The following is a 25101-nucleotide window of genomic DNA, read 5'->3' as shown; positions in this document are numbered from 1 at the left end:
AAACAAAAACACAAACAAACAAACACCCCTCCCCCATCCAACAATACTGCTATTGCTCCTGGTGCGGACTTTGCAGTAAGTGAAAGGCCTAGATGCTGGTGTCACACTGCCGGAGGGAATCCAGGGCTGCCAGTGTTTCCCAGACAACTCTGGGTCAAGTTCTGAGACTCTAATGGCCATTATGAACAGGGAACTAATACTTTCTCCACACTAGGCCTAAGATAATTTATACATTGAACTAACAATATACACAGCTGTTGGGCATGTAGCTCATTTAATATGGAGACCAGGATACCACATACTAATTCTTTATGTTGGAGGTTCACTTCTTTACAAACTACAAAATCTACCCAGAGATCAACACTCTCAGATATTTACTTTTTCCCTCAAAAATGCCCTTAAAACAGAGTGACATTATGTTACTTGAAGTTAGGCAGGGATAACTAACAGTGATGGGATCCATCTCTAAGGTGACTTGCAACATTTTGTTTCTGTCTCTGTTCCCACAGTTTAAAAAATGCCTTTTGGACTGACAGTGGAGTACTATGGTATTTCTCATCGATTAATTAATTAAAGTCCTGGCATATTCATTTCAGAGGTATCTAAGGATCAAAATTACGTTCTCCTCTTTTAAAAACCTATTTCATAGGAAGTATACCTAATAAAGCGTCCTCTGAGCCAATAGAAAGAAGTGTGAAATGTACTAGAGCGATCGCTGTTTCAATGTTAAAAAGCAGGTTCCTTCCTTTCCTCAACTTGCTTCAGATTAAGTGCCATCCAGGAGAAATGACACCATGTTGTTTATTTTTTAATTCCGTGCCACACAAGAAATACGTGACATGAAAGCGTGTAGGCAACTTCGGTGGACAATTCATCCTAACAGAGCATATCCCGACTCTTTCTGTGGGCTTGGAAGGACGAGGTACATTCAGCTGGTGGCTCTGTAGTTCACGTGGACTTCTGGTTTCATCTCACACACCATGCTCAACAGCTGCTTAATCACGCTGTCCATACACTTGTGGTAGCTTCCGCTCAATTCCTTTATCTTCTCCAGTGTTTGCTCTTCGAGTTCATCCGAGAGGTGGCTCTGAGAGCCCATTATCTGTGAAAGCAAAATATGAGATTTATTTTAACACAGGCCAGATTAAAACGGTTAGATCGAATTATCTTATAATTCAGCCTATATCTTTGTTGGTTATTTCATGGTGTGATTTTTTTTTCTTTTCGCTAGAATTCTTTCTTCTGGGAACAGAGTGGACCATGAAGACCCTGGTTGTGAAGGATGAATATCCCTATTAGCGTCTTCATATCAAGTCATTAGTTGACCAGAATATAATGTAACAAAGGAAGTTATCAATTTAAAGGAATGCTGCAGTGAGGCACTAGGAGAGCTAACATTTTCTAAAAGCCAGTAGTTTGCTAATGATTTCTCTCTCTCCAAACCAATGGCTCTCAAACTGGGAGTTGCAACCACTTTGGGGATCAAATGACCCTTGCACAGGGGTCCCCTAAGACCATCAGAAAACACAGATGTTTACATTACAATTCATAACAGTAGCAAAACTACTGTTGTGGAGTAGCAATAATGAAATAATTTTATGGTTGTGCGTCACCACCACATATGGAATTGTATTGTATTAAAGGGTACAACACTAAGAAGGGCAAGAACCACTGCTCTAAACTTAGCCACGCCTCCCCTTCCTTTTCTCCCTCCTCTGCTCCTTCCTTCTCTTCCTCTTCTGATTTTTGAGAGTGGGTCTCATGTAGCCCCTCTTTGCCTCAGATTCAATATGTAGCTGACAGTGACCTTGACCTCTTCATCTTCTTGCCTTTTTTCAGTATAAAAAGCCTGAAAGGTAAATACTTTTCAAAGTATCGCCAATGCTCAGTACTTATGATAGGACTGGGAGGCTCCCCTCACGTTGCAGAGAACTCAGTCCCTGTGTTCTGTACTTCACATAGTCTAAGGCCTGAACATTTGGAGCTTTCTATGAATTGGAAGTCGATCATCCTATAGCATACACTTGAGCCAAGAGTATTGTCACTTAAGAGTGACAACCTTGCCTCATATTGATGCTGATGCTAAGAGACTTGATTTCGTTCTTTATAATTGAAATATTCAGGGCGAAGGGATTGCAAAAGATGCTGACACGGGAGAGCGTGCCAGGGAAGAGCTGCTCTAATGGTTTTATACTATGCTTGATGTAACAGAAGCTATGGTTGCTCTCACATGTGCACCTTTGATCACTTAGCTGTAAAATTGTCTAGGAAGTCTATTCAGAGTGATGGGGAGTTATTGTCCAAAGCAGAGAGCAAAGCTCCTGTCTGGTTTATATTGGGTCCTTCCTGTGAAACGTTTCACGAGGTTAAAACTAGCCAGTTTCTAAAATTATGGCCAGCTCTGTTCTTACTTTAAAATTTGATGTAGTGGCCGTATCAGAAGCACTTACAGAGGATAATCAAAGCTGCCTGTCATTGGTGATGGAGGCCCTCTCTGTTCTAGTATGCCATTCCCATGACAAGCTCTGCAACAAGGATAAGAGGACAGGGAAACACTTGCTGATTTGTTATTTTGATAAGGGTCGATTGGACATCTACTATAGAGCAGTAGCCGGAGATCTAGGGAAACAATAGAGAACACAACAGAGAATCCATAATTTCTAGACTTGTAAGTCTGCCATGGTGGACAACCATAGTAAACGCAAATATACAATGCATCATATGGTGATAAATGCCATGGAGAAAAATTAAAGACCGTATTGTTTCCCTTTGTTTTTAGAAGAGGGGTCACTTTAAATAAGGTGCTCAGGTGGAGAAGCTAACTGTTGGACATGGATAAAGAAAGATGAGCCTTTTAAACACAAGAGGGCTATGCAGAACACTGTGAGTAAAGGCCCCATGGAAGCGAGATGCTTTTTCTCCCTAGGAAGAGAAAGGTAAGTTCAGTTAGAATAGACGAACTTAAAAATATGCAGAAAACATAAGCACCAGTCATGAGGGCCCTGCAAAGAATTGAACACCCGCTGGGCAAACACTCTACCCTAAGCTATGTTCCTATTCTAACGAGGACGATTATTTGAACAAAGAACTTACTGAGAAACTTTTTGTTCATTTTTACAATTGTGTTCAACTTCTGAATCTCCATGAATTCTTCATGCATTTCTTAAAATTAAAGTTGTTGGTGAAGAGGCCTGAACTCTCGTGCTTTGTGCTTTGTTTTGCAATGACAGGTTTCTGAATAGAATTATATTTATTATTTTCATGGTGCAAAGACATGCCACACTACTTAGCTTCGATAAATAGAGCTTGATGCTTTCTTCTAGACCTGTTTGCAACATGGTATGGTGTCCTTTCTGAAAATATCATGCTTTTATTTTCTTATTTATTGTTTCACTTTGCTTTTTACTCATATGTGTGTATGTACATGCAGAGGTCAGAAAAGATACTGGGTCTTCTAGAACTGGGTTACAGGTGGTTGTGAACTGCCGGATCCTGGGAATTGAACTCAGGTCCTCTGAAGAGCAGGAAGTCTCTTGACAACGGAGCCATCTTTCCAGCCTGATCATGCACTTACCTTTCACTACAAGCTGCATCCACTTCAAAACGATAGTGTAAAAAAAGAGCCATTTTTTCATATTTAAGTGACAAAATTACTGGACGAAGGTATCCAGTTGTCAAGGAATCATAAGGGAATCGCACAGGCTTTCTTTCTTTCTGTGGTTTTGAAACAGGGTCAGGAGGCATTGAGCTCAGCTCCCCTTGCTTCCACCTCCTGAGTCTGGGACTGCAAGGGCATGTGGCACCACAGGACTAGGGACAAGTATCTATGTGGTTCTGCTAAAAGAGAGTTGGCCTAACAAATTCATCCTGCATGTGATCTGTTATTAAATATTAATCCACAAAATATATGTATTTCTGTGGCAAGAATACTTTAACCCTTCCAGTTGTTGATTTCATGATGTGAAAATGAATGCTCACTGCAACTGACTGGCTTTTACTCATGAAAGTGAAATTAGTAACTTGTTTAAGATTTAGCCACATGTTCTGCCTTGGCCAGACTGAATCTGTTGAACTCCAGCAGATTGTTCTAGTGTTTTATCTCAGCATTTACACACAGAGACGCCTCACCTGAGTACCTGGAGGTGGGGCTGCTGTGTTCCTCACCTTAGACTGCTTCAGGCAGAACTCCTTCTCCCTCTGCATTCTGTACTGGTCGGTCTCTGCCACGGCTTCTTCCTTAGCTTGCCTCAGTCTCTTTCCTTTTCCTGAGAATTAACCACAACAGACGTAACTTCAGAAAAACATCTTTTCTGATACGGGGTCTCATTATGTAGCCCTAGCTGACCCAGGACTTGCTTTGTGCTTTAGGCTGGCTTCGAATTATGGCTGCCTCTTGTGTGCTGGCGTTACAGACATGAACCACCACAGCTATGATGTTCAGTTAAGCGCTGGAATTGCTCTTGCAGAGGATCTGAGTTCGGTTCCCAGATTTCATTTCTAGTGGTTCCAACTGCCTGCATCTGAGTGTGCACCGTCACGGGCACAAGCTCACATACATACACACACTTCAGAAAATAGTAATGAAAAACAAAACATTCGTACTGGAGAGATAGCGCAGTCATCGAAGCTACCTCACTTATCTTTCAAAGAACACAAGTTACATGACAAACAAGTGACTTCTACTAAAATACATTGGTGAATCTCCCCTCCCCTCTCTTTAAAAAGATTTTTTTCCCATTATGTCAAACTTCATTAAAATAATATTTTTTTTGTTTTCTTCAATTGGGTTCTTTAGAGCATAGAGAGACGACTTTCTTTCACACTTAACTGTTCAAGTGAAATATCTATCCATGTACCCACAGCAGTAACGGTTGAAGAACAGCTTTTAGCTGTCACTTACTCAAAAAAAGACATCACTTGGTCAGATTTTATTTTATTTTTTAATTTTTTTTTGTCCTGACTGGTTGCCAGGCATCCTTCAGTCCACACCAACTGGATCCTATTTAGCGCTGGCAAATCTCCAGAATTATTGCAGACTGCAACTCAGACTCTATCAAATGACTTTCATTTTTTAAAGCATTTTATTGGGATTTTTTTCTTCCCGTTTTCTACCTTAGAATGTCTGATTAAGCTCCACAGCACATCAAAGTAGGCTCCCTCCCCCCCACTTTCTGGTAGCTTTCTCTGAGGGGGACTTGAAAGAGGCTATAAAACCAATTGTTTTTAATGGTTGGGAGATTTAACTAAGTAGCCTTCTTTTCTTTTATTAAGAGCAAAGGTGTAAGCCTTGAGCCATGAGACAAAGTAGATGAAAGTCATCTACAAACACAGCAGTGGGGACCATTAGTCATGCATCCTTTTGAGAAGAGACTGATATTAATGGCCGCCCCATCCCCGCCTGTCTCCACTTTCTGGGGGCCAGGCAATGAATGCTCTGTAGCTTTAAAACTTTAAAGAAACTCTGAGCCTTATTATTCTTTCTCAGAGTCATTGCTATTTTAAATGCCATATTCTTTGTTTATCTGACATGGTTTATTCTCTGATCGTGTCCTACGTTCAGGTTATAAACTTTGTTAACTGTTATACTGTACACAGTTTAAATTAGATACATACTCCTCCTTAAATAGCAAGAAGAAATTTTTAAAATTTAATTAATTGTCATTGTTATTATGATTATGATTATGATTATTATTAATTTGTGTGTGTGTGTGTGTGTGTGTGTGTGTGTGTGTACGTTAGAGGACAATTCACTCTGTAGAGTTTGTTTTTTCTTTACACTTTTGTGTGGGGTCAAACTCAAATTCAACTGTCTCGGCAAGGACATTTACCTGTGAAGCCATCTCGCTAGGACAGAAAGAAAAAAAAAGCCTTAATATAAACATGTATCTGCCACCTGTATCTTTGTAGCATTTGTGCCAAGGGCAGGTTGCTTCTAAACTTCCCTCCTAACTAGACAGGAGTTGTTTTGGTGGTTACTGAAACATATTTAGAATAAAGACCGAGTCACTGAGTTACAAATTACCATCTACATTTGGGTAGAACTGTGTAACAGTTGTTCAGGATACACAATCGTCCCTGTTTTCATTCACTTTAAGTACAAACTCTGATGGAAACTAATATTGCCTTGATGCTGGAGGGTTAGTGAGACACTCACAGCCAGCCTTGCCTTCTGCCTATTGGTTAAGGCTTCCTGACAGTCGTATACCCTTAATGCTTCAGAAGCTTATGGCTCTAAGCAGTTCTTGGTGGTAAACACACCCCACTCAACAGAGATCCTCTTGTTGCATCTTGTCATTGACCTCAGTATAAAAATACAAAATATATGCTAATATTTTCTTAGTGATGACTTGTATCTATGATTACCTTACAGAATGAATGGTGCAAACTAGCCTTGCTCCCCTTCTTAATCCCATACTAGGTAAAATGACCGGTTTCAAAGTTGTGTCTCTAGTACATTTTTTAAAGCAGCAGTAAAAGGAAAAGCTATGTGTGGCTGAGTCCTGAGCAGAATCCAGCACTGCCCTAAGAGGCTCCACCACACATCGATAGTCTTGGAGTCGGTCTATGATTCCCCTGTCATGGCACCGGTCACCTGCTGGTTTGCATTCAATTACAGAGGAGAGCCACAGGAAACCGCTGCTGGCACAGCAATTTTCTGGATAGACTCAGCAGCTGCTGCTGTGCAAATGTCTGCATATGCTACACCTGGTTTAACCCAGTGGAAGAAACAGAAGCATAGACCTGATGGTTTAGTTAGAGGTGAAGTGAATTGTGTGCATCAAATCCACTTGTATTAACCTCCAGCTTGCTTCTCCATGAACGGGAAGAGGACCAACATTTGAAAGTATAGCTATTTCTTAAGTATTAAAACAGTTCCTACATACTAAAAGAAGTTCATATTTTTATTCCCAATATACTCTTTATCAACATAGAGATGAGCATATGGGACAACTTGGATTTTTTAATGTAACAGTTGAATGTATAGGCCCACAGTACTTATAAGGATACACAGACTTCCCAGGGCAAGAGTTCTGATTTGGAGCTCAGGAAATGCATTCATTGTATGCATCATGTTTTAAATGGGATTAATAGGGTGCTGCAGAGCAGATCCAGAGGGAAAGGTTGCCTTTAGTCTCCAGTTATTTGTCTGGAGATTCTCGACTACCTCCTATATAAGCACAGAGCCAGACACAGAGAAGGCAGAAGTGTGCACATACAATCCTTGCCATGAAAAAGGTGCTATTAATTCAGCATAGTATGTGGAATATACTATATATATATAGTATATATATATATATATATATATATATATATATATATATATATAGTGTATGCACATCCTGCCCCAGCTTCCAAGAAGAGCATTATCAAACGAATAAAATTTCAGAGAACATATGAAATCCTACCGGGAAAATAATGCCACATTGATCTTGTTTCTATTCACTCTGCAATCATTGGAAAGTTTACAGAGAGAAACATCTTAAGCTTGTAGAACATAGAGGCTTTTCCTCAACCCATGCCACCATCCTGCACCTTTATGCTACATTGTAAGCCAGGGATCTAAGCAGACAACTTCATCAGGGGCTGCATGAAAACTGGTTGGGGATCTTCATAAAAAACTATGCAGGGAGTCCAGACAGCTGGAGTGATGGACAGGGACATCTAGAAATTAGAAAAGGACAAGATAATTTCCCCTGAATAAAGTCAGTCGGTTTTCCATGCCTGGCCTGTTGTACAGACAGACCTGTTCTACATTTAAGCAGTAATTTAACTCAGAGGGATCCTGTGATGTGTTTCCTGGGGAGGAAAGGGGATGCAGACATATTGGAGTGATGTTTCAATGCGTGGGAAGAAATTAAAATGAATTAACCAGGGCAAGCTAAAAGCGGTTCTATGTTGGAGACGGAGGGCAAGGCACCAAGTGTGCTATTTAGCTGCATGCCTAGGGCAGGCAAAAAGACTATGTGTCCTAAGATACAAACAAGTATTAGACACAAAGACACCTCTTTCTTGCTTTCGATGCTATTTAAGAAATATTTCATGGAAAAACGGGGTTTCTTTTTATCATCTCAGGAGGGAGTCAGAATTACACAGTAGATATTACAGAGAAGACACGGAAAACTTCAAAACTATGAGCAAGTCATTTACAATTTCTGAGTCTTTGTTCGCATCCAGGTCAAAATAATCATCTACTACACCAAGTCATCTTGAAGATTAGCAAAAGATATTCAGGAAACACAGGGTGACGACTAGGTGTTTAATGATTCTGAATACCTTCAGATAGGAGACATTGGTCTTTAATGATTCTGAATACCTTCAGATAGGAGACATTGCTATGAGGACAGGTCTGGGAATGTCACTAGAAAGCCTCCTGAAGGCTCTCCTGAGGATATCCAAGGGTTGAAACTCAGAATACAGTTGAACAGCTATGTTGGCAATTCAGGAGGATGATGGGGAGGGAAGATTAACATGTAAGCCATTTAGGTCTTTGTATGTGCTACTTGTGACAATGGTGTCTGGGCAGAAATCAAAGGAGAACATGCAGAATGAGGAGAGGGCTACTGTTTTAAGGTAGGGAAATAGCAACAGTCAATCTTCAAGAACAGGCATATGGTAGAGAAGTAAGGAAAGGCAAAAGGGACAGAGGATCTGACTCACAGTACACAAGCTAGAGAGAAGTGAAGCAAGGCACCTGGTGAGCTAGCAGTATTGAATGTCTAGTGTGTATCTTTGCACTCGTATAGATCTTTGGATATAGCAGTGTAAGGTTGCAAACCTTACTGTCAGTATTCTGAATGTAGTCCAGGAGACAGATCACCGACAATATGTGCATAACATGACAGGGATATCGAGCACTATGAAGGATAAAGGAGTCTAAGGGTAGAGAGAAACTGTGAGAGGTTGTGGCTAATATAGATGAACTCTCTTGGTTGGAATCGCTAAGGAGCATAGGAGTCAGTCAAAGGGCCCTGCAGCTACCCAAAGGGCAAACCTCATCGAGAGAGAAGGGACACCCAGCATAGTAGGTCCTGAGGTAGGAAGTATGGTGTGCTCAAAGAAGACCAATTCTAGAAAATGGAAGGAATATTCTTGGTTTGGGGAAACGTGTTAATATGATGACAAATCCTTCTTGATTTAAAGAATGCTATTTTTTTTTAACAATTGTTAAAATCACTGGAAAAATAAGCAAGTCATCAGGAAGAAAAATGTAACAAAACAAACAGTCAAGCCATCTCTGGTGACCATGACTGTTACTAAGCCAGAGTCTTTCCCTTCACCTCTACTTTCCTTGATGCCTAATGTACTTTTCTTTTGGTCATATTTTCCTCTTAAAAATTATAACAAAACTGCATAGATTTTTGGATTAAATTTATCTAAAGGCTGTTACTAGACAAAAGTGTTCTGGTTCTTTCTACAATTTACTCAAAGATGTGAGAACACAGTATACTTAAGAAATACTCTGTTACTGGGTGGATTATAAAGAAAAGGGGAAGTATTTACAGGCCTGCAAAGTATATAAGACAGGGCCACAAAATTTTATATACGGGTTTTATTTTATTGGTTTATTAAAAGTCATGTATTCATGAACCAAAACATCCAGCTTCAGAGTGGAGATTTTATTAAACAAAGGAGCTTGTTCAAAAAAAAAAAAGTTGATTACGGATTTGGAAACAAATGAGAGATCTGCTGCCTTACTAAAACTGATGAGTGAAATACCCACAAAATCCAGACTGAAGGACTATGTGAGCGAATGTTACCTAAGTAGAAAGCAGAAATGTTTCCCGAGTATATTTTGCATCAAAGTGATTCACTGGGAGACTCGGGTGACAGAAGATCAGGAAGGTCAGCATCTTAAGGCTCTCTGAATTCTGTTTATTCTTTGGAGTACTATTAATAGATTAGATTTACTGGGCCCTTGCTATGTGGAGGGAAGTTTAGAATCTTTTGCGAGTGTTAGTTCTGTTACTCAAGAGCACGTCATGTAGAGGCACTGTTCCCAGAGGTATTCTGAGATGGAGGAAGTGGCCAACGTCAGGTGAGGACAATGACCTGCTGGGGCCATGCAGTCATTACGAGTCGGAAGTTGAATTTGTACCAGACTCCACTCAGGGAGGACTAACATGGTAGGGAGCAGCAGGGTGTGTCCTTCACACACTCTTTTTCTGTAACTCTGGGGAAGTTCTAAAATGTCCTTGATTGTTCAGCTTTCCTCACATCCAGATGTAAGTGTTTAAGCGTTTACCATAGCTTTGGGTGTACATCGTATGATGCGGTTTATGGCTTTTAAGTGAACACACATGCCATTCTCTGTAGCTTGAAAAGCAGGTGACTGAAGCATTTGTAAAACGTCATGGCACGTGTTATAAAACAGTTAGAAATGCAGACTTTTTGTAAGATTTGAACTTCACGCTTGGGGACATTTCAAAAGAGCACCCTTCACCTGGAGCTCTGGAGGAGAGTCATGTGCAAGGGTGTAAACGCTGGAAAACAGCCGTTTATTTCAGAGAAGGGCATGTCTCCTGCTTCTGCTGATGCTGGTATTTTGGATCTCTGATTCAATTCTGATCCATGCTTCTGCTTAACGGCCGGATCTGTACCTCCAGGGCACGTCTATGACATTCCCTTGTAACACATGTAAGCTGTTATGGAACAACATGCAGCTTCTGTTTTTGGTTAATGAACACTTACAGAGCAAATGTGACTCAATGGACAGCAAAGTACACTAAGCCTTTTGGCCCCTTTACAAGCACCATGGTTGCTTAGCAGGTGAGAATATGCACCAGAGCCTTGCTTGGTGGGCCGAACCATCTTCTGTTTCTCTGCATAGGAGATGTGGTCCTACACCTTGCATTAGGGCTAGATGGAAGTGATCAAACCCCTTTCCTCCATTCTTCACCATTTCTCTATTGTTTCTACTTATGGCGCTGTATACATCTAGAATAGGTATCAAAACAAAATATATTTATAGATTCAGTTATATATTCAGTTTGCACTCTAATAAATATAGTATTGTACAGTTTTCTTGTCCTTTCAATGCCATGTATAGATTATAGATTATAGAAACAACTATAGCCATACAGCATGTATTTGTATGGACTTAGCGACTCAAAATTTTACATCAAGAAATGCAGCTGTTTCACTCCAGTGGGTGGATTTTCTTCTCTGCTTCCACATAATTGGACTTTTCCATCTGTTCTGCAGCCTGCCTGCTCTCCTCAAAGCATCTTGGTCAGGCTCCAGTGAGGGCCATGAGAGCTGGTTGGGACAGGCCTCACCAACTTTGAAAGAATTCCTGGCGCACCATGTCTACAGTCCTTTAACCGCATCCCTCCAGGATGTTCATAAACTCTTATGTAACAGCCTTGCTGGAATCTAAGTCAGCAATATGTGTGTGTGTGTGTGTGTGTGTGTGTGTGTGTGTGTGTGTATGTGTACATGTGTGTATGTATGTGTGTGTATGTGTATGTGTGTGTATGTATGTGTGTGTATGTGTATGTGTGTGTATGTATGTGTGTGTATGTATGTGTGTGTGTCTGTGTGTGTCTGTGTGTATGTATGCGTATGTGTGTGTGTGCCATAACCTCTTTGCTCTTAGATTTTCCTAAAACAGTGAATAATTCTAATTACTTTTCCTCTCTTTCTCCTTTTCTTTACTCTTTCCCTTGATTGCTTCTCTCTCTTACAAAAGTATACTCACCCACTGTACCAAAGCAATTTTCTGAGTTCCTGACTTTTAAATAAATTTAAGAAAGAGATGGTGATCTATTATAACCTTTACTCCAAATCTCTGCTCTGCCTATATATCACATCTTCAAATGAACCTTTCTTACTTCTGGCAGAAATGATGTATCTGTGTTTATTAAAATGACAACTCTATGTGCCTCTGTTATTCCTTCATCTCCTTTGAACTGGCATTTAATTGGTCTTTAGCACACCAAGTACTTCAATAAGGAAGACCTGAGGTCTACTTGTGAGGTTACACCAACAGCACCACATGCACCCTCACCCAACTGAGTGAATGAAATGAAAACGACAAGGACAAGAGAGAACAGGCCACACACCAAGTGTATACAGTGGTATTTCTCTTGACCACAGATAACTTAAGAACTGAGTAAGGCTGGTGCTGCTATAATCAAACTGTCACCTGCTGACAGGGTGGGGCAAAGCAGCCTTGTTAGGTGCAACCTGTGCCAAAGTCTCTTCAGGGCACAAAGAGGACATCCTGACCTGCTCTGGAAGTCTTACTTAGCTCAGCAGTGCTGAGGGTCAAATTAACTTTCAAATTATAATTTTCAAATTACCCATGCCTTTTACTCTTATAGGTTGCTTAGTTGGTTATTATTATTGGCTGACTACTGGCTTGGATATTCAGGAGCCAGGATATGATATATAAGATAAATTTGTGTACATACATACATACACACACGAAGGTGTCAGTTAATAAAATGGCTTTCTAGAGCACAGATAATACAATATGCAGTTTCAATATGATTTCTGAGGAATGATTCCCCAAGGTCAGCATAGTCACGGAAGGAGGAGAAAGAAGCTCGGCTTTTATATTCACTGTGAACTCCAACGCACAATGTTCTCAGTGGCACTCCTCATAAACATTTGGCATAATTAGTGATATTTCTTCTTTAAGCACTTTGATTAGAGTTGGCATGATTGTTTTGGAATCACAGAATGATACTGATCAGATCCCATACATGCAGCAAAAATAACCTGTGATTAGTAGTGTATCTAAAGAAAAAATGTTTCTGTGAAAAAAAGCTTACCACCTTGTAAAGATTAGCGCACACACACACACACACACACACACACACACACACACAAAGCAATGCCACAGGTATAGATGAGACAATTGAAAAGATTAGGGAAAAAATAATCTTTAGAACCTTAAAAGGCTTGGCCTTTATTCTTAATATTCTAGACATTTTAAATGTGCATAGAGATATTTGAATACAAGACTTGAGAATTTTCTAGACTGTTTAAGTGGGTAGGCTGTGGACCATTTTGCTTTCTGTAAAATGACTGCATTCACACTCTCTTGCAATTGCATGCATGGTTTTGTCATAGGGAAAGGAAATAAAGTGTCATTTTTTTTTTGGTTCTTTTTTTTCGGAGCTGGGGACCGAACCCAGGGCCTTGCGCTTCCTAGGCAAGCGCTCTACCACTGAGCTAAATCCCCAACCCCGAAATAAAGTGTCATTAATGGTTCAAGTTCCTTTGCTATCGACCCACTAAAGACCTCTCTTCTGTATGTTCAGAAACCGATTCACCATAAGAAAGGGGAAGGGCTTTACCATCACTGCAAACATCAGAGAGTGTCTACCTGCTTCCTGTCTGGCATCCCCAAAGTCACACAAGCAACACTTTAGAGACCCCGTAGCTCCCTGCCTATCTGGTTTTGAATCTATCTGCAGACAAAGCAAGAAAAAAGATGAATGGCACTTCAAATTGTTACATATTAGTAAATGATAGGAGAGAGAATCCTGGAGAAACATAGATCTTCGGTTGGGGAGCCAGAATTCAAGATGTCAGTCTTGTATAAAAGCTGTCTAGTGACGGACGTGATCAGAAAGTTGCCTTTCTCTTCACCATTCTGTAATATTGTGCCAACTGAGGTGAGGGGGTGCAAAAGAAGACACAGAGGTAGGCGTAAGCCTAGATCCATAACTTTATTCTCTTGGAGCTAGTCACTTAGCACATGGCCTCTCAAAAGTGTCACCCCAATCGACAAAACCCCATTCTTGCTGTGACTGTGGACATGCATAGCTCCTGCTAATGGCTTAAGCTTTCACTGGGAATGTGGTAACATTACCGTTCAAATATAGGTCTGCCTGACTAGGAAGCCCATGGTCTTCTCCCTCCTCCCTCTGCATTTTCCGACCAGCCCCTTGGGTGATACTTACTCTTCTTTGCCTCATCCAGCTTGTCTTTGGCCCTTTTCTCTGCTTGCAGGAGCTGTTGAATCCCCTGAGACTGGCTGGTCATGGTGTCTTGCTCCAAGGAAGGTGACGTCTGTGGAAGCTGGGACGCACAGGCCCTTTTATTCCCTAATGGATCACCACCGAACTCAGCTTGTTTTGTCAACAGGGAACACATAGGTGTTTGGTCCAAACTTGCCAGATTGGATCAGAGAGTTGGGTGCCCAGGTGAGCTCAAGGAGGAATCCAGGAAAACAAGTTAGTTTCTCCAAGGCATTGACAATTCACGGCCACTGACTCGAGCTCTAAATAAACAAGGTAACTAAACAGGGCTACTGGGTTAACTTAAAAGAAATGGGTAAGACATCTCTATACACTAGTTTCCATCATACCCATCCCCACCCCAATATTGACTTGTTGAATTGCCTTTCAGGATACAATGTTTCTCCCTGCACCTTTTCTCTGCAATACTTGTTTCAGGCCTTTATCTATCTCTGTGATTGAGTCATCTGCTTAAGGAAAATTGATTTTCCTTCTTCAAGGAAGGAGATTTTCTGGCTTTCTGGGAGAAGATCTATTCTCCCCCTGTCCTAGGGCTCAGGTAATAGAAAAGGAAGAACATTGGGGCACATTACGTCCTTCTCTTGTAACCTTTCCTGCAGTTCATGATGCTCCCACTACAGCGTCTAAATCAACAGTAGGAGAAGTTATTCCTCTGTGCACGTGAGGTTAGTTTAGACACGTCTTTACTGTTACTTCCTGTCTATGTGTGTCTATGCACGATGTACAGTGAAGTCTGCGTATCTCACCTGATTCTGTCCAGGAAAAGAGCGATAAGAAAGCCACTCACAGTAAAGAGTCTGATGGGACATTTATATGCATCCAACACTTTTATTGGAAAGGAGGGGTTAATATTAACTTAGACTGCATGACACAGACTTTCATGGACGTCAGCTTTCATGAATAAAACTTCTGTCACCTTAGTCTGTCAGGAGCAATTTCTTCAAATAGGCTCCTGGATTTAAGCACAAATTTAAAATGGAGGGCCAAGCCTTTTAAGGTTCTAAAGATTATTTTTTTCTCCCTAATCTTTTCAATTGTCTCATCTATACCAGTGACATTGCTTTGTGTGTGTGTGTGTGTGTGTGTGTGTGTGTGTGTGCAAATCTTTACAAGGTGGTAAGCTTTTTTTCACATATTTTTTCTTTAGATGCACTACTAATCACCTGACTTTGTCTCCTCTTCCCTTCTCTCTCTTCTTTCTTTTTCTTTCCTTCCTTCCCTCCCTCCCTCCCTCCCCACTCCCTCCCTCCCTGCCTCACTTCCTAAGGGAGGCTAAGACTTGTCTGAAACTCACTATATGTAGGGTTAACTTTGAAGTTTTGATCTTTCTGCCTCCGGAACGTTGGGGTTGTAAACATGTACGGCTACACTTGTTAATGCCTGTTGGGGACTGAGGACAGAGCTTCCAGTGTTCTAGACAAGCCCTCAGCCAACCCAGCTACAACTCTAGCCCCTTGAATCAACTTTGACATTAATTATATTGATTAATATAATAATTAGTACAACTGGGATAACAGATTTGTCAATAATCATGGCTCTTGATCAACACACATTCCTACTGAATTGCAGCCTATCATAGACAATGGAACCTTAATTTCAGCCTATCTTAGACCGTGGCACCTTTTGTTAGCTGTAGTGTTAGAATTGTTAGTTATTCTGTGAACTATTAAGTGGAGATTGTTCTGAGGAAACCATTTTGCTCTTATGCAGGCAGCTTTATTGAATGTCTCATCAGTACAGAGAGAAAGAAATTTACAGGGATTGATGTTAAATAAAATGACTTCATGAAAATGATTCTTCATGTTGCCTAGAAAAGTCTATGTGTCCCCGAGGTTTCCTCAGTTCACAATAAACTCCTTACTGGTTTCCTGTATGCTTTGTTTTATTTATTGAAGTAAAATGCATAAAATATAAGTTGTCATGTATTTTCATCATCTGAAGGGATCTTTGCTAACAATCAGGCACCTCCACAGCCAGCCCAAGGGACCCTTCAATAGCAGGACATGTCATCATTAACTGCTAAGAGACAACAGTCCCGCTGTTGCCTAAAGTCCCATGCCCTCCTGTGCATGCACTACACACCCTGATAAAAGGCCCCATTCCTCTTCCCCCTCCCCCTTTCCCTCTACCTCCACCAGAAACAGGCTCTGTATCACTGCCCTCCTCCCCCGAATAAACATGTGAATCTTGTCTCATGGTGTGACTTTATTGACTCTACCACATAGATCTAACAATATTATACTTTCATATATAAGAAAGTTTATGATGGATGCACAAAAGACACTTAAGTGTTTGGTCCCAAACCTCAAACTTGCAAACTGTCAGTGCTGCTGACATTGTTGTAAAGACAAAATGGCAGTCTGAGTGGAAGTTGGAACCTACAGGATTATTTGAGAGTAGATTAAAAACTTACATTTAACTGTTCCTCAGAAACCTATGCAAAGGGTTTCTGTCTGTTGGAAAGGGCCACTGCTTTTTTTTTCCCCATGAGCCCAGCAAATGGGGTGTCTAGGTCATTATTAACATATACCAATGACTCATATCAATGTCCCTGGGCTCCTTTGACCTGTAAAATCGCCTGGCCCTCCCATCCCTCAAAATCATCTAGGCTGTTCTGGTTAACAGGCTTCTCTCCCTTCCCAGTCTGTTTTCTGACTAGCAAGGCTATCTCTGTCCTTTTGCTATCTTCTCAACCCCCAGAGGTAGTTTTGGACTCCCTGAAATGCCTTTGGCTTTTCTATCTTCCTCAGTGGCACCTTTGAACTTTCTGAATAAACCTTCTTTCCACCCCTAGGACAGCCTACTTCCGTGGTTCATTGTACCCTCCTGTAATCACATTAAGATCCCTCCCCACCACTGCCACAAGGTGATATACCTGAGTTACTCAGTCTGGTACTAATTATACCATAAGAAAATTTGAACTAGGAGATCTCAACATTGTCACAATTAAATATTGGTCTGACAAAATGGACAAACTTCAATAAGTTTCTCTCTTATTTAGTTGAACACTCTTCTAGTCCAGAATTATAACCAGTGAATCATCCCTTGTACAGAAATATGCAAAAGAAGAGTCACTGCCTCTTTTGTAAATAGAAGACTGGTCATCCTCACCTTTTGAAAGTGTGGATTTCATGTAGAACAGGCTTGTCAACCCCCTATAAAGCTAGAGTTGAACTGATCTTCCTCCTAAAGCCTCTTAATTTGGGGAAGTGTAGTTGTGTACCACCAGACTTCACTTACTCTTGGTGTGATAATAATACCATGAAAGGATTAAATGCTAAGGACTTGAAGTTTGAATGTGACACTTGAATATCTTGAATGTGTAAACAATCAGTGGATAAGGATTTCTTTTTATTCTCATTAATAAAATGCCAACCATGTACCAAATGCTGAATCTATGACTTTGTTGTTGATAATGTGTTAGTGCTTAACTTATGTGAATCTCACAATTCCCTTCACACACCTTACTTGATGATGAGGGTGTAGATTGTTGGTATATGTCTTAAAGTAAAAAGGCTCTGGATAGTTTACCTGACAAGTTAAGGGAGAAGGGGGTATTTTGTTTCACAGTTCAGGGACCATTGTCCATCACAGCTGGGAAGGCATGTTTGCTGAGGTGACAGGTGCTAAATGATATTCCTATTGTGGTGGCAGAGGGGAAGCTGAGAAAGCTATGGCAGATAGGAAAGCTAGGCTACAACCTCAAGCCTGAATTCCCAGTGACCAAGACCTTTATCAGGTTCCCCCTTCATAAAGGTTCCTGAACCTCTCAAAACAGTCCCACCGAAGCAATAATCACTATTCCTTAATATCTCTCAACATCAATGGCCTCAACTCCCCAATAAAAAGACATAGATTAACAAACTGGATACGCAACGAGGACCCTGCATTCTGCTGCCTACAGGAAACACACCTCAGAGACAAAGACAGACTTTACCTCAGAGTGAAAGGCTGGAAAACAATTTTCCAAGCAAATGGTCAGAAGAAGCAAGCTGGAGTAGCCATTCTAATATCAAATAAAATCAATTTTCAACTAAAAGTCATCAAAAAAGATAAGGAAGGACACTTCATATTCATCAAAGGAAAAATCCACCAAGATGAACTCTCAATCCTAAATATCTATACCCCAAATACAAGGGCACCTACATACGTAAAAGAAACCTTACTAAAGCTCAAAACACACATTGCACCTCACACAATAATAGTGGGAGATTTCAACACCCCACTCTCATCAATGGACAGATCATGGAAACAGAAATTAAACAGAGATGTAGACAGACTAAGAGAAGTCATGAGCCAAATGGACTTAACGGATATTTATAGAACATTCTATCCTAAAGCAAAAGGATATACATTCTTCTCAGCTCCTCATGGTACTTTCTCCAAAATTGACCATATAATTGGTCAAAAACGGGCCTCAACAGGTACAGAAAGATAGAAATAATCCCATGCATGCTATCGGACCACCACGGCCTAAAACTGGTCTTCAATAACAATCAAGGAAGAATGCCCACATATACTTGGAAATTGAACAATGCTCTACTCAATGATAACCTGGTCAAGGAAGAAATAAAGAAAGAAATTAAAAACTTTTTAGAATTTAATGAAAATGAAGGTACAACATACCCAAACTTATGGGACACAATGAAAGCTGTGCTAAGAGGAAAACTCATAGCGCTGAGTGCCTGCAGAAAGAAACAGGAAAGAGCATATGTCAGCAGCTTGACAGCACACCTAAAAGCTCTAGAACAAAAAGAAGCAAATACACCCAGGAGGAGTAGAAGGCAGGAAATAATCAAACTCAGAGCTGAAATCAACCAAGTAGAAACAAAAAGGACCATAGAAAGAATCAACAGAACCAAAAGTTGGTTCTTTGAGAAAATCAACAAGATAGATAAACCCTTAGCCAGACTAACAAGAGGACACAGAGAGTGCGTCCAAATTAACAAAATCAGAAATGAAAAGGGAGACATAACAACAGATTCAGAGGAAATTCAAAAAATCATCAGATCTTACTATAAAAACCTATATTCAACAAAACTTGAAAATCTTCAGGAAATGGACAATTTTCTAGACAGATACCAGGTACCGAAGTTAAATCAGGAACAGATAAACCAGTTAAACAACCCCATAACTCCTAAGGAAATAGAAGCAGTCATTAAAGGTCTCCCAACCAAAAAGAGCCCAGGTCCAGACGGGTTTAGTGCAGAATTCTATCAAACCTTCATAGAAGACCTCATACCAATATTATCCAAACTATTCCACAAAATTGAAACAGATGGATCACTACCGAATACCTTCTACGAAGCCACAATTACTCTTATACCTAAACCACACAAAGACACAACAAAGAAAGAGAACTTCAGACCAATTTCCCTTATGAATATCGACGCAAAAATACTCAATAAAATTCTGGCAAACCGAATCCAAGAGCACATCAAAACAATCATCCACCATGACCAAGTAGGCTTCATCCCAGGCATGCAGGGATGGTTTAATATACAGAAAACCATCAACGTGATCCATTATATAAACAAACTGAAAGAACAAAACCACATGATCATTTCATTAGACGCTGAGAAAGCATTTGACAAAATTCAACACCCCTTCATGATAAAAGTCCTGGAAAGAATAGGAATTCAAGGCCCATACCTGAACATAGTAAAAGCCATATACAGCAAACCAGTTGCTAACATTAAACTAAATGGAGACAAACTTGAAGCAATCCCACTAAAATCAGGGACTAGACAAGGCTGCCCACTCTCACCCTACTTATTCAATATAGTTCTTGAAGTTCTAGCCAGAGCAATCAGACAACAAAAGGAGGTCAAGGGGATACAGATCAGAAAAGAAGAAGTCAAAATATCACTATTTGCAGATGATATGATAGTATATTTAAGTGATCCCAAAAGTTCCACCAGAGAACTACTAAAGCTGATAAACAACTTCAGCAAAGTGGCCGGGTATAAAATTAACTCAAATAAATAAGTTGCCTTCCTCTATACAAAAGAGAAACAAGCCGAGAAAGAAATTAGGGAAACGACACCCTTCATAATAGACCCAAATAATATAAAGTACCTCGGTGTGACTTTAACAAAGCAAGTAAAAGATCTGTACAATAAGAACTTCAAGACACTGAAGAAGGAAATTGAAGAAGACCTCAGAAGATGGAAAGATCTCCCATGCTCATGGATTGGCAGGATTAATATAGTAAAAATGGCCATTTTACCAAAAGCAATCTACAGATTCAACGCAATCCCCATCAAAATACCAATCCAATTCTTCAAAGAGTTAGACAGAACAATTTGCAAATTCATCTGGAATAACAAAAAACCCAGGATAGCTAAAGCTATCCTCAACAATAAAAGGACTTCAGGGGGAATCACTATCCCTGAACTCAAGCAGTATTACAGAGCAATAGTGATAAAAACTGCATGGTATTGGTACAGAGACAGACAGATAGACCAATGGAATAGAATTGAAGACCCAGAAATGAACCCACACACCTATGGTCACTTGATTTTTGACAAAGGAGACAAAACCATCAAATGGAAAAAAGATAGCATTTTCAGCAAATGGTGCTGGTTCAACTGGAGGTCAACATGTAGAAGAATGCAGATCGATCCATGCTTATCACCCTGTACAAAGCTTAAGTCCAAGTCCTCCACATCAAACCAGACACACTCAAACTAATAGAAGAAAAACTAGGGAAGCATCTGGAACACATGGGCACTGGAAAAAATTTCCTAAACAAAACACCAATGGCTTATGCTCTAAGATCAAGAATCGACAAATGGGATCTCATAAAACTGCAAAGCTTCTGTAAGGCAAAGGACACTGTGGTTAGGACAAATCGGCAACCAACAGATTGGGAAAAGATCTTTACCAATCCTACAACAGATAGAGGCCTTATATCCAAAATATATAAAGAACTCAAGAAGTTAGACCGCAGGGAGACAAATAACCCTATTAAAAAATGGGGTTCAGAGCTAAACAAAGAATTCACAGCTGAGGAATGCCGAATGGCTGACAAACACCTAAAGAAATGTTCAACATCTTTAGTCATAAGGGAAATGCAAATCAAAACAACCCTGAGATTTCACCTCACACCAGTGAGAATGGCTAAGATCAAAAACTCAGGTGACAACAAATGCTGGCGAGGATGTGGAGAAAGAGGAACACTCCTCCATTGTTGGTGGGATTGCAAACTGGTACAACCATTCTGGAAATCAGTCTGGAGGTTCCTCAGAAAATTGGACATTGAACTGCCTGAGGATCCAGCTATACCTCTCTTGGGCATATACCCAAAAGATGCCTCAACATATAAAAGAGACACGTGCTCCACTATGTTCATCGCATCCTTATTTATAATAGCCAGAAGCTGGAAAGAACCCAGATGCCCTTCAACAGAGGAATGGATACAGAAAATGTGGTACATCTACACAATGGAATATTACTCAGCTATCAAAAACGACTTTATGAAATTTTTAGGCAAATGGTTGGAACTGGAAAACATCATCCTGAGTGAGCTAACCCAATCACAGAATGACATACATGGTATGCACTCAGTGATAAGTGGCTATTAGCCCAAATGCTTGAATTACCCTAGATGCCTAGAACAAATGAAACTCAAGACAGATGATCAAAATGTGAATGCTTCACTCCTTCTTTAAAAGGGGAACAAGAATACCCTTGGCAGGGAAGAGAGAGGCAAAGATTAAAACAGAGACTGAAGGAACACCCATTCAGAGCCTGCCCCACATGTGGCCCATACATATACAGCCATCCAATTAGACAAGATGGATGATGCAAAGAAGTGCAGGCCGACAGGAGCCGGATGTAGATCGCCCCTGAGAGACACAGCCAGAATACAGCAAATACAGAGGCGAATGCCAGCAGCAAACCACTGAACTGAGAATAGAACCCCGTTGAAGGAATCAGAGAAAGAACTGAAGAGCTTGAAGGGGCTCGAGACCCCATATGTACAACAATGCCAAGCAACCAGAGCATCCATGGACTAAGCCACTACCTAAAGACTCTACATGGACTGACCCTGGACTCTGACCTCATAGGTAGCAATGAATATCCTAGTAAGAGCACCAGTGGAAGGGGAAGCCCTGGGTCCTGCTAAGACTGAACCCCCAGTGAACTAGACTGGTGGGAGGAGGGCGGCAATGGGGGGAGGGTTGGGAGGGGAACACCCATAAGGGGGAGGGGGGAGGGGGATGTTTGCTCGGATACCGGGAAAGGGAATAACACTCGAAATGTATATAAGAAATACTCAAGTTAATAAAAAAAAAAAAAAAAAAAAAAAACAGTCCCACCAGCTAGGGACCAAGGTGAAACAAAGTAGCCTATGAGAGAATTTTCATGTTCTGAGAATAATGTTTATAAAATACATGAACATAACTAATGGTGTGGAATCGATGCTGAAGAAAGTCCGATGGAGAGGCCCCAGCCTACAGAGTTCCCGAATGGTAGAACCTTTATATGGAGGCTGATTTTATCACTACACATGGCCTTCTTACTTCTTCTGAATGATTTTCTTTTCCTGATATGAAATATGAAAAGAAAGGAAATATTACCTATTATCACTTTGCTTTAGGTAAAACTACTCAAAATATAAATTAATTAAAGTTCTATGTGCTGTGTTAGCCGCTTTAGTCACTATGAACTAGGTAATGACTGTCTATAAGTATCTCTGATCGATTAGTTTATCACCTTGGGCATTTGGTGGCATGACATGCAGGGAAACCACAGTTAGCAAAATGGCTTTCCAGGTGGCTCGGAAGCAAGAAGAGAGGGAAAGAGAGAGAGAGAGAGAGAGAGAGAGAGAGAGAGAGAGAGAGAGAGAGAGAGAGAGAGAGAGAGAGCGAGCCCACAGTCATCATCAAGGTCTTTCAGAAGGACCTAAGGTCTCCTTATAGACTTCACCCTCTTAAAGTTATAGTGCCTCCCTATAATGCGAAGATGGAGACCAAATTTAACACCTGGACTTTTGAAGAACATTCTACCACTTCCCAAAGAGTACACATGGACAGACCCATGGCTCCAGCTGCATATGTAGGAGAGGATGGCCTTGTTGGGCACCAATGGGAGGAGAAGCCTTTGGTCCTGCCAAGACTGGACTCCCCCAGCCCCCAGTTTAGGGGACTATCAGGGCGGGAAGGGGGTTGGTTGAGGAGGGAGAACATTCTCATAGAAGAAGTGGGAGGGGAGATGGGATGGGGGCTTAAGGATGGGAAACTGGGAAAGGGAATAACATTTGAAATGTAAATAAACAAATATCCATTAAAACAAAACAAAAAACCAAAACCAAACCAAACTAAACCAAAACCAAACCAAAACAAAACAAACCCAAACAAACAAAAAAAGAAGAACATTCTAGATGGAAACATTAGCAGTTTTGAGTGGTTGGTAGTAACACTATCACACAAAATGATATTTGGCTTCATGTAAGTGCCCAATTCTTAACTGTCCTTCCTCAGGGACCCCAGTTTAAACACCTGTGGGCCTTCCTGTCTGTCTATTTAACTCCCCCTGCTCTTTTCTTGATTCTGATGCTATTGTGTCCTCTTCTGTTTTACAAAGAAATTAAGCTAAATAAAAATAGTTTCTTTAAACTGATGCAGTATTGAGTAATTTTTGGATTTTGTATTAATGTTAATATGGTTTCTACATGTTAGAATATTTTAAAGCGTGTTACTATTTATTGTTTAGTAGTAGGATTTAATTTTTTTGGTGTTGTTTGGTTTTTCATTCTCTTAAGTGATTAGCTAGTCGTTAGCACTACCATCATTGAAAATAAAACAAAACAAGAAAACAGAGGGGTTGGGGATTTAGCTCAGTGGTAGAGCACTTGCCTAGCAAGCGCAAGTCCATGGGTTCGGTTTCCAGCTCCGAAAAAAAGAAAAAAAAACAAAAACAAAAACAAGAAAACAGAACAGGAGGGGCTTTTTCTAAGCATATACACAGATGGGTACATCAATCACAGCCATGTTGCACAAAGTATATCTTACATTTAGCCTTTTGTTCTTGGCTACATTTTCCTAAACCCTTTCATAGTTTATCTTCATAATTCAAAATGTAAGGAATGGTAGTAAAAACAGTGAAGTGTTTAAAACAAAGACCATGCACTAGTTTTGGAAGGCGCTAGCACTGAAGTTTGAAGGCTTTGCTGTGAAATCTTTCTTATTTGTGTTCACATTCAGTTTGGAAAGAGCCTCAAATGTTCAGAATAGCTGTAATTATAAATTTAGCAAGTGCCCACTATAGATCTAGTTTCTCTCCATTAAAGTTTCATTTCTACTCAGACTTCCTCTTATTATCTCTTGCATATGTTTCTGCTTGTCACATGATCCCTCCTCCTGATATATCAGTTTGACCCTTGAATTGGATTAATTGTGAAAACTGGGTTAATTCCTGCTTTCCCAAGGGCCTGAAACCTCTAGGTATCTTACCACTGTGAAGTTCTTTCTTTAAACACAACTCTGAGACTTGGTGTGGTGTTCCTGCAGGTCCCAGCTCCTCTCTTTCACTTTTCTTGCTCACCGTAGCTGGGTAGTAATAGATGAAAATATGCAAATAAGTCACTGATGAGTGACTATTTTCATATCTCTGTAACTAAATGAGGAAATAATGGTTCACATTCATGTCTTCTCCTCTGGTTTTATTGTCTACCTCTTCTTTGTTCTTTTCTACCAAACTATGGATGTTTCACTAACTCTTTACTCTGAACCTTCCAGTAAGGGACAAATAAGAAAGTCACTCACAGTAAAGAATGCAATGTAACATTTATATGTACCCAACACTTCTATTGGAAAGAAGGGGTTAATTCCTTTTTCACTTAGACTGTATGACCCACAGATGGGCTTTTCCTGGACTTCAGCTTTCATGAGTAAAAATTCTGTTACCTAGTACGTCGGGTGCAATTTATTCAAATAGGGTCCTGGATTTAAAAGCAAATTTAAAACAGAGAGCTAAGACTTTTCATATCATCTCATTCCCTGGGACCTACATGACAGAAGGAGAGAACCAAGCCCTATAGTCCTCTGATTTCCACATGTACTTCATGAGATATACATACCCACAAAGAATATAGCTAGATGGA

The 25101-nt window shown here is 40.4% G+C and overlaps 1 protein-coding gene across 2 annotated transcripts; it reads right to left on the bottom strand.

Moving 5' to 3' along the window:
• Positions 1 to 255: 255 nt before the first annotated feature.
• Positions 256 to 24534, bottom strand: Atp6v1g3 (ATPase H+ transporting V1 subunit G3). Of its 2 annotated transcripts, none has more exon segments than NM_001105991.2 (4): positions 256 to 1102; positions 4165 to 4265; positions 13914 to 14161; positions 24452 to 24526. In NM_001105991.2, coding segments are annotated over 3 exon segments (357 nt in total). In that variant the 5' UTR covers positions 13996 to 14161; positions 24452 to 24526; the 3' UTR covers positions 256 to 928.
• Between the last annotated feature and the right edge of the window lie 567 nt (positions 24535 to 25101).

This window comes from Rattus norvegicus, chromosome 13, assembly GCF_021556685.1.
Source record: "Rattus norvegicus strain SHRSP/BbbUtx chromosome 13, alternate assembly SHRSP_T2T, whole genome shotgun sequence".
NCBI lineage: Eukaryota > Metazoa > Chordata > Mammalia > Rodentia > Muridae > Rattus > Rattus norvegicus.
The sequence above is the reverse complement of the archived record's forward strand: the minus strand, read 5'-3'. Positions and strand labels throughout refer to the sequence as shown.

Coding starts and splice junctions, on each gene's coding strand:
- Atp6v1g3 (XM_087580485.1), bottom strand. CDS start 14,106: ATGTGTTCCCTGTTGACAAAACAAGCTGAGTTCGGTGGTGATCCATTA. Junction 4,266..13,913: donor GCTGGATGAGGCAAAGAAGA/GTAAGTATCACC, acceptor GTTAATTCTCAG/GAAAAGGAAAGAGACTGAGG. Junction 1,103..4,128: donor CCCCACCTCCAGGTACTCAG/GTGAGGCGTCTC, acceptor TTGCTTTCACAG/ATAATGGGCTCTCAGAGCCA.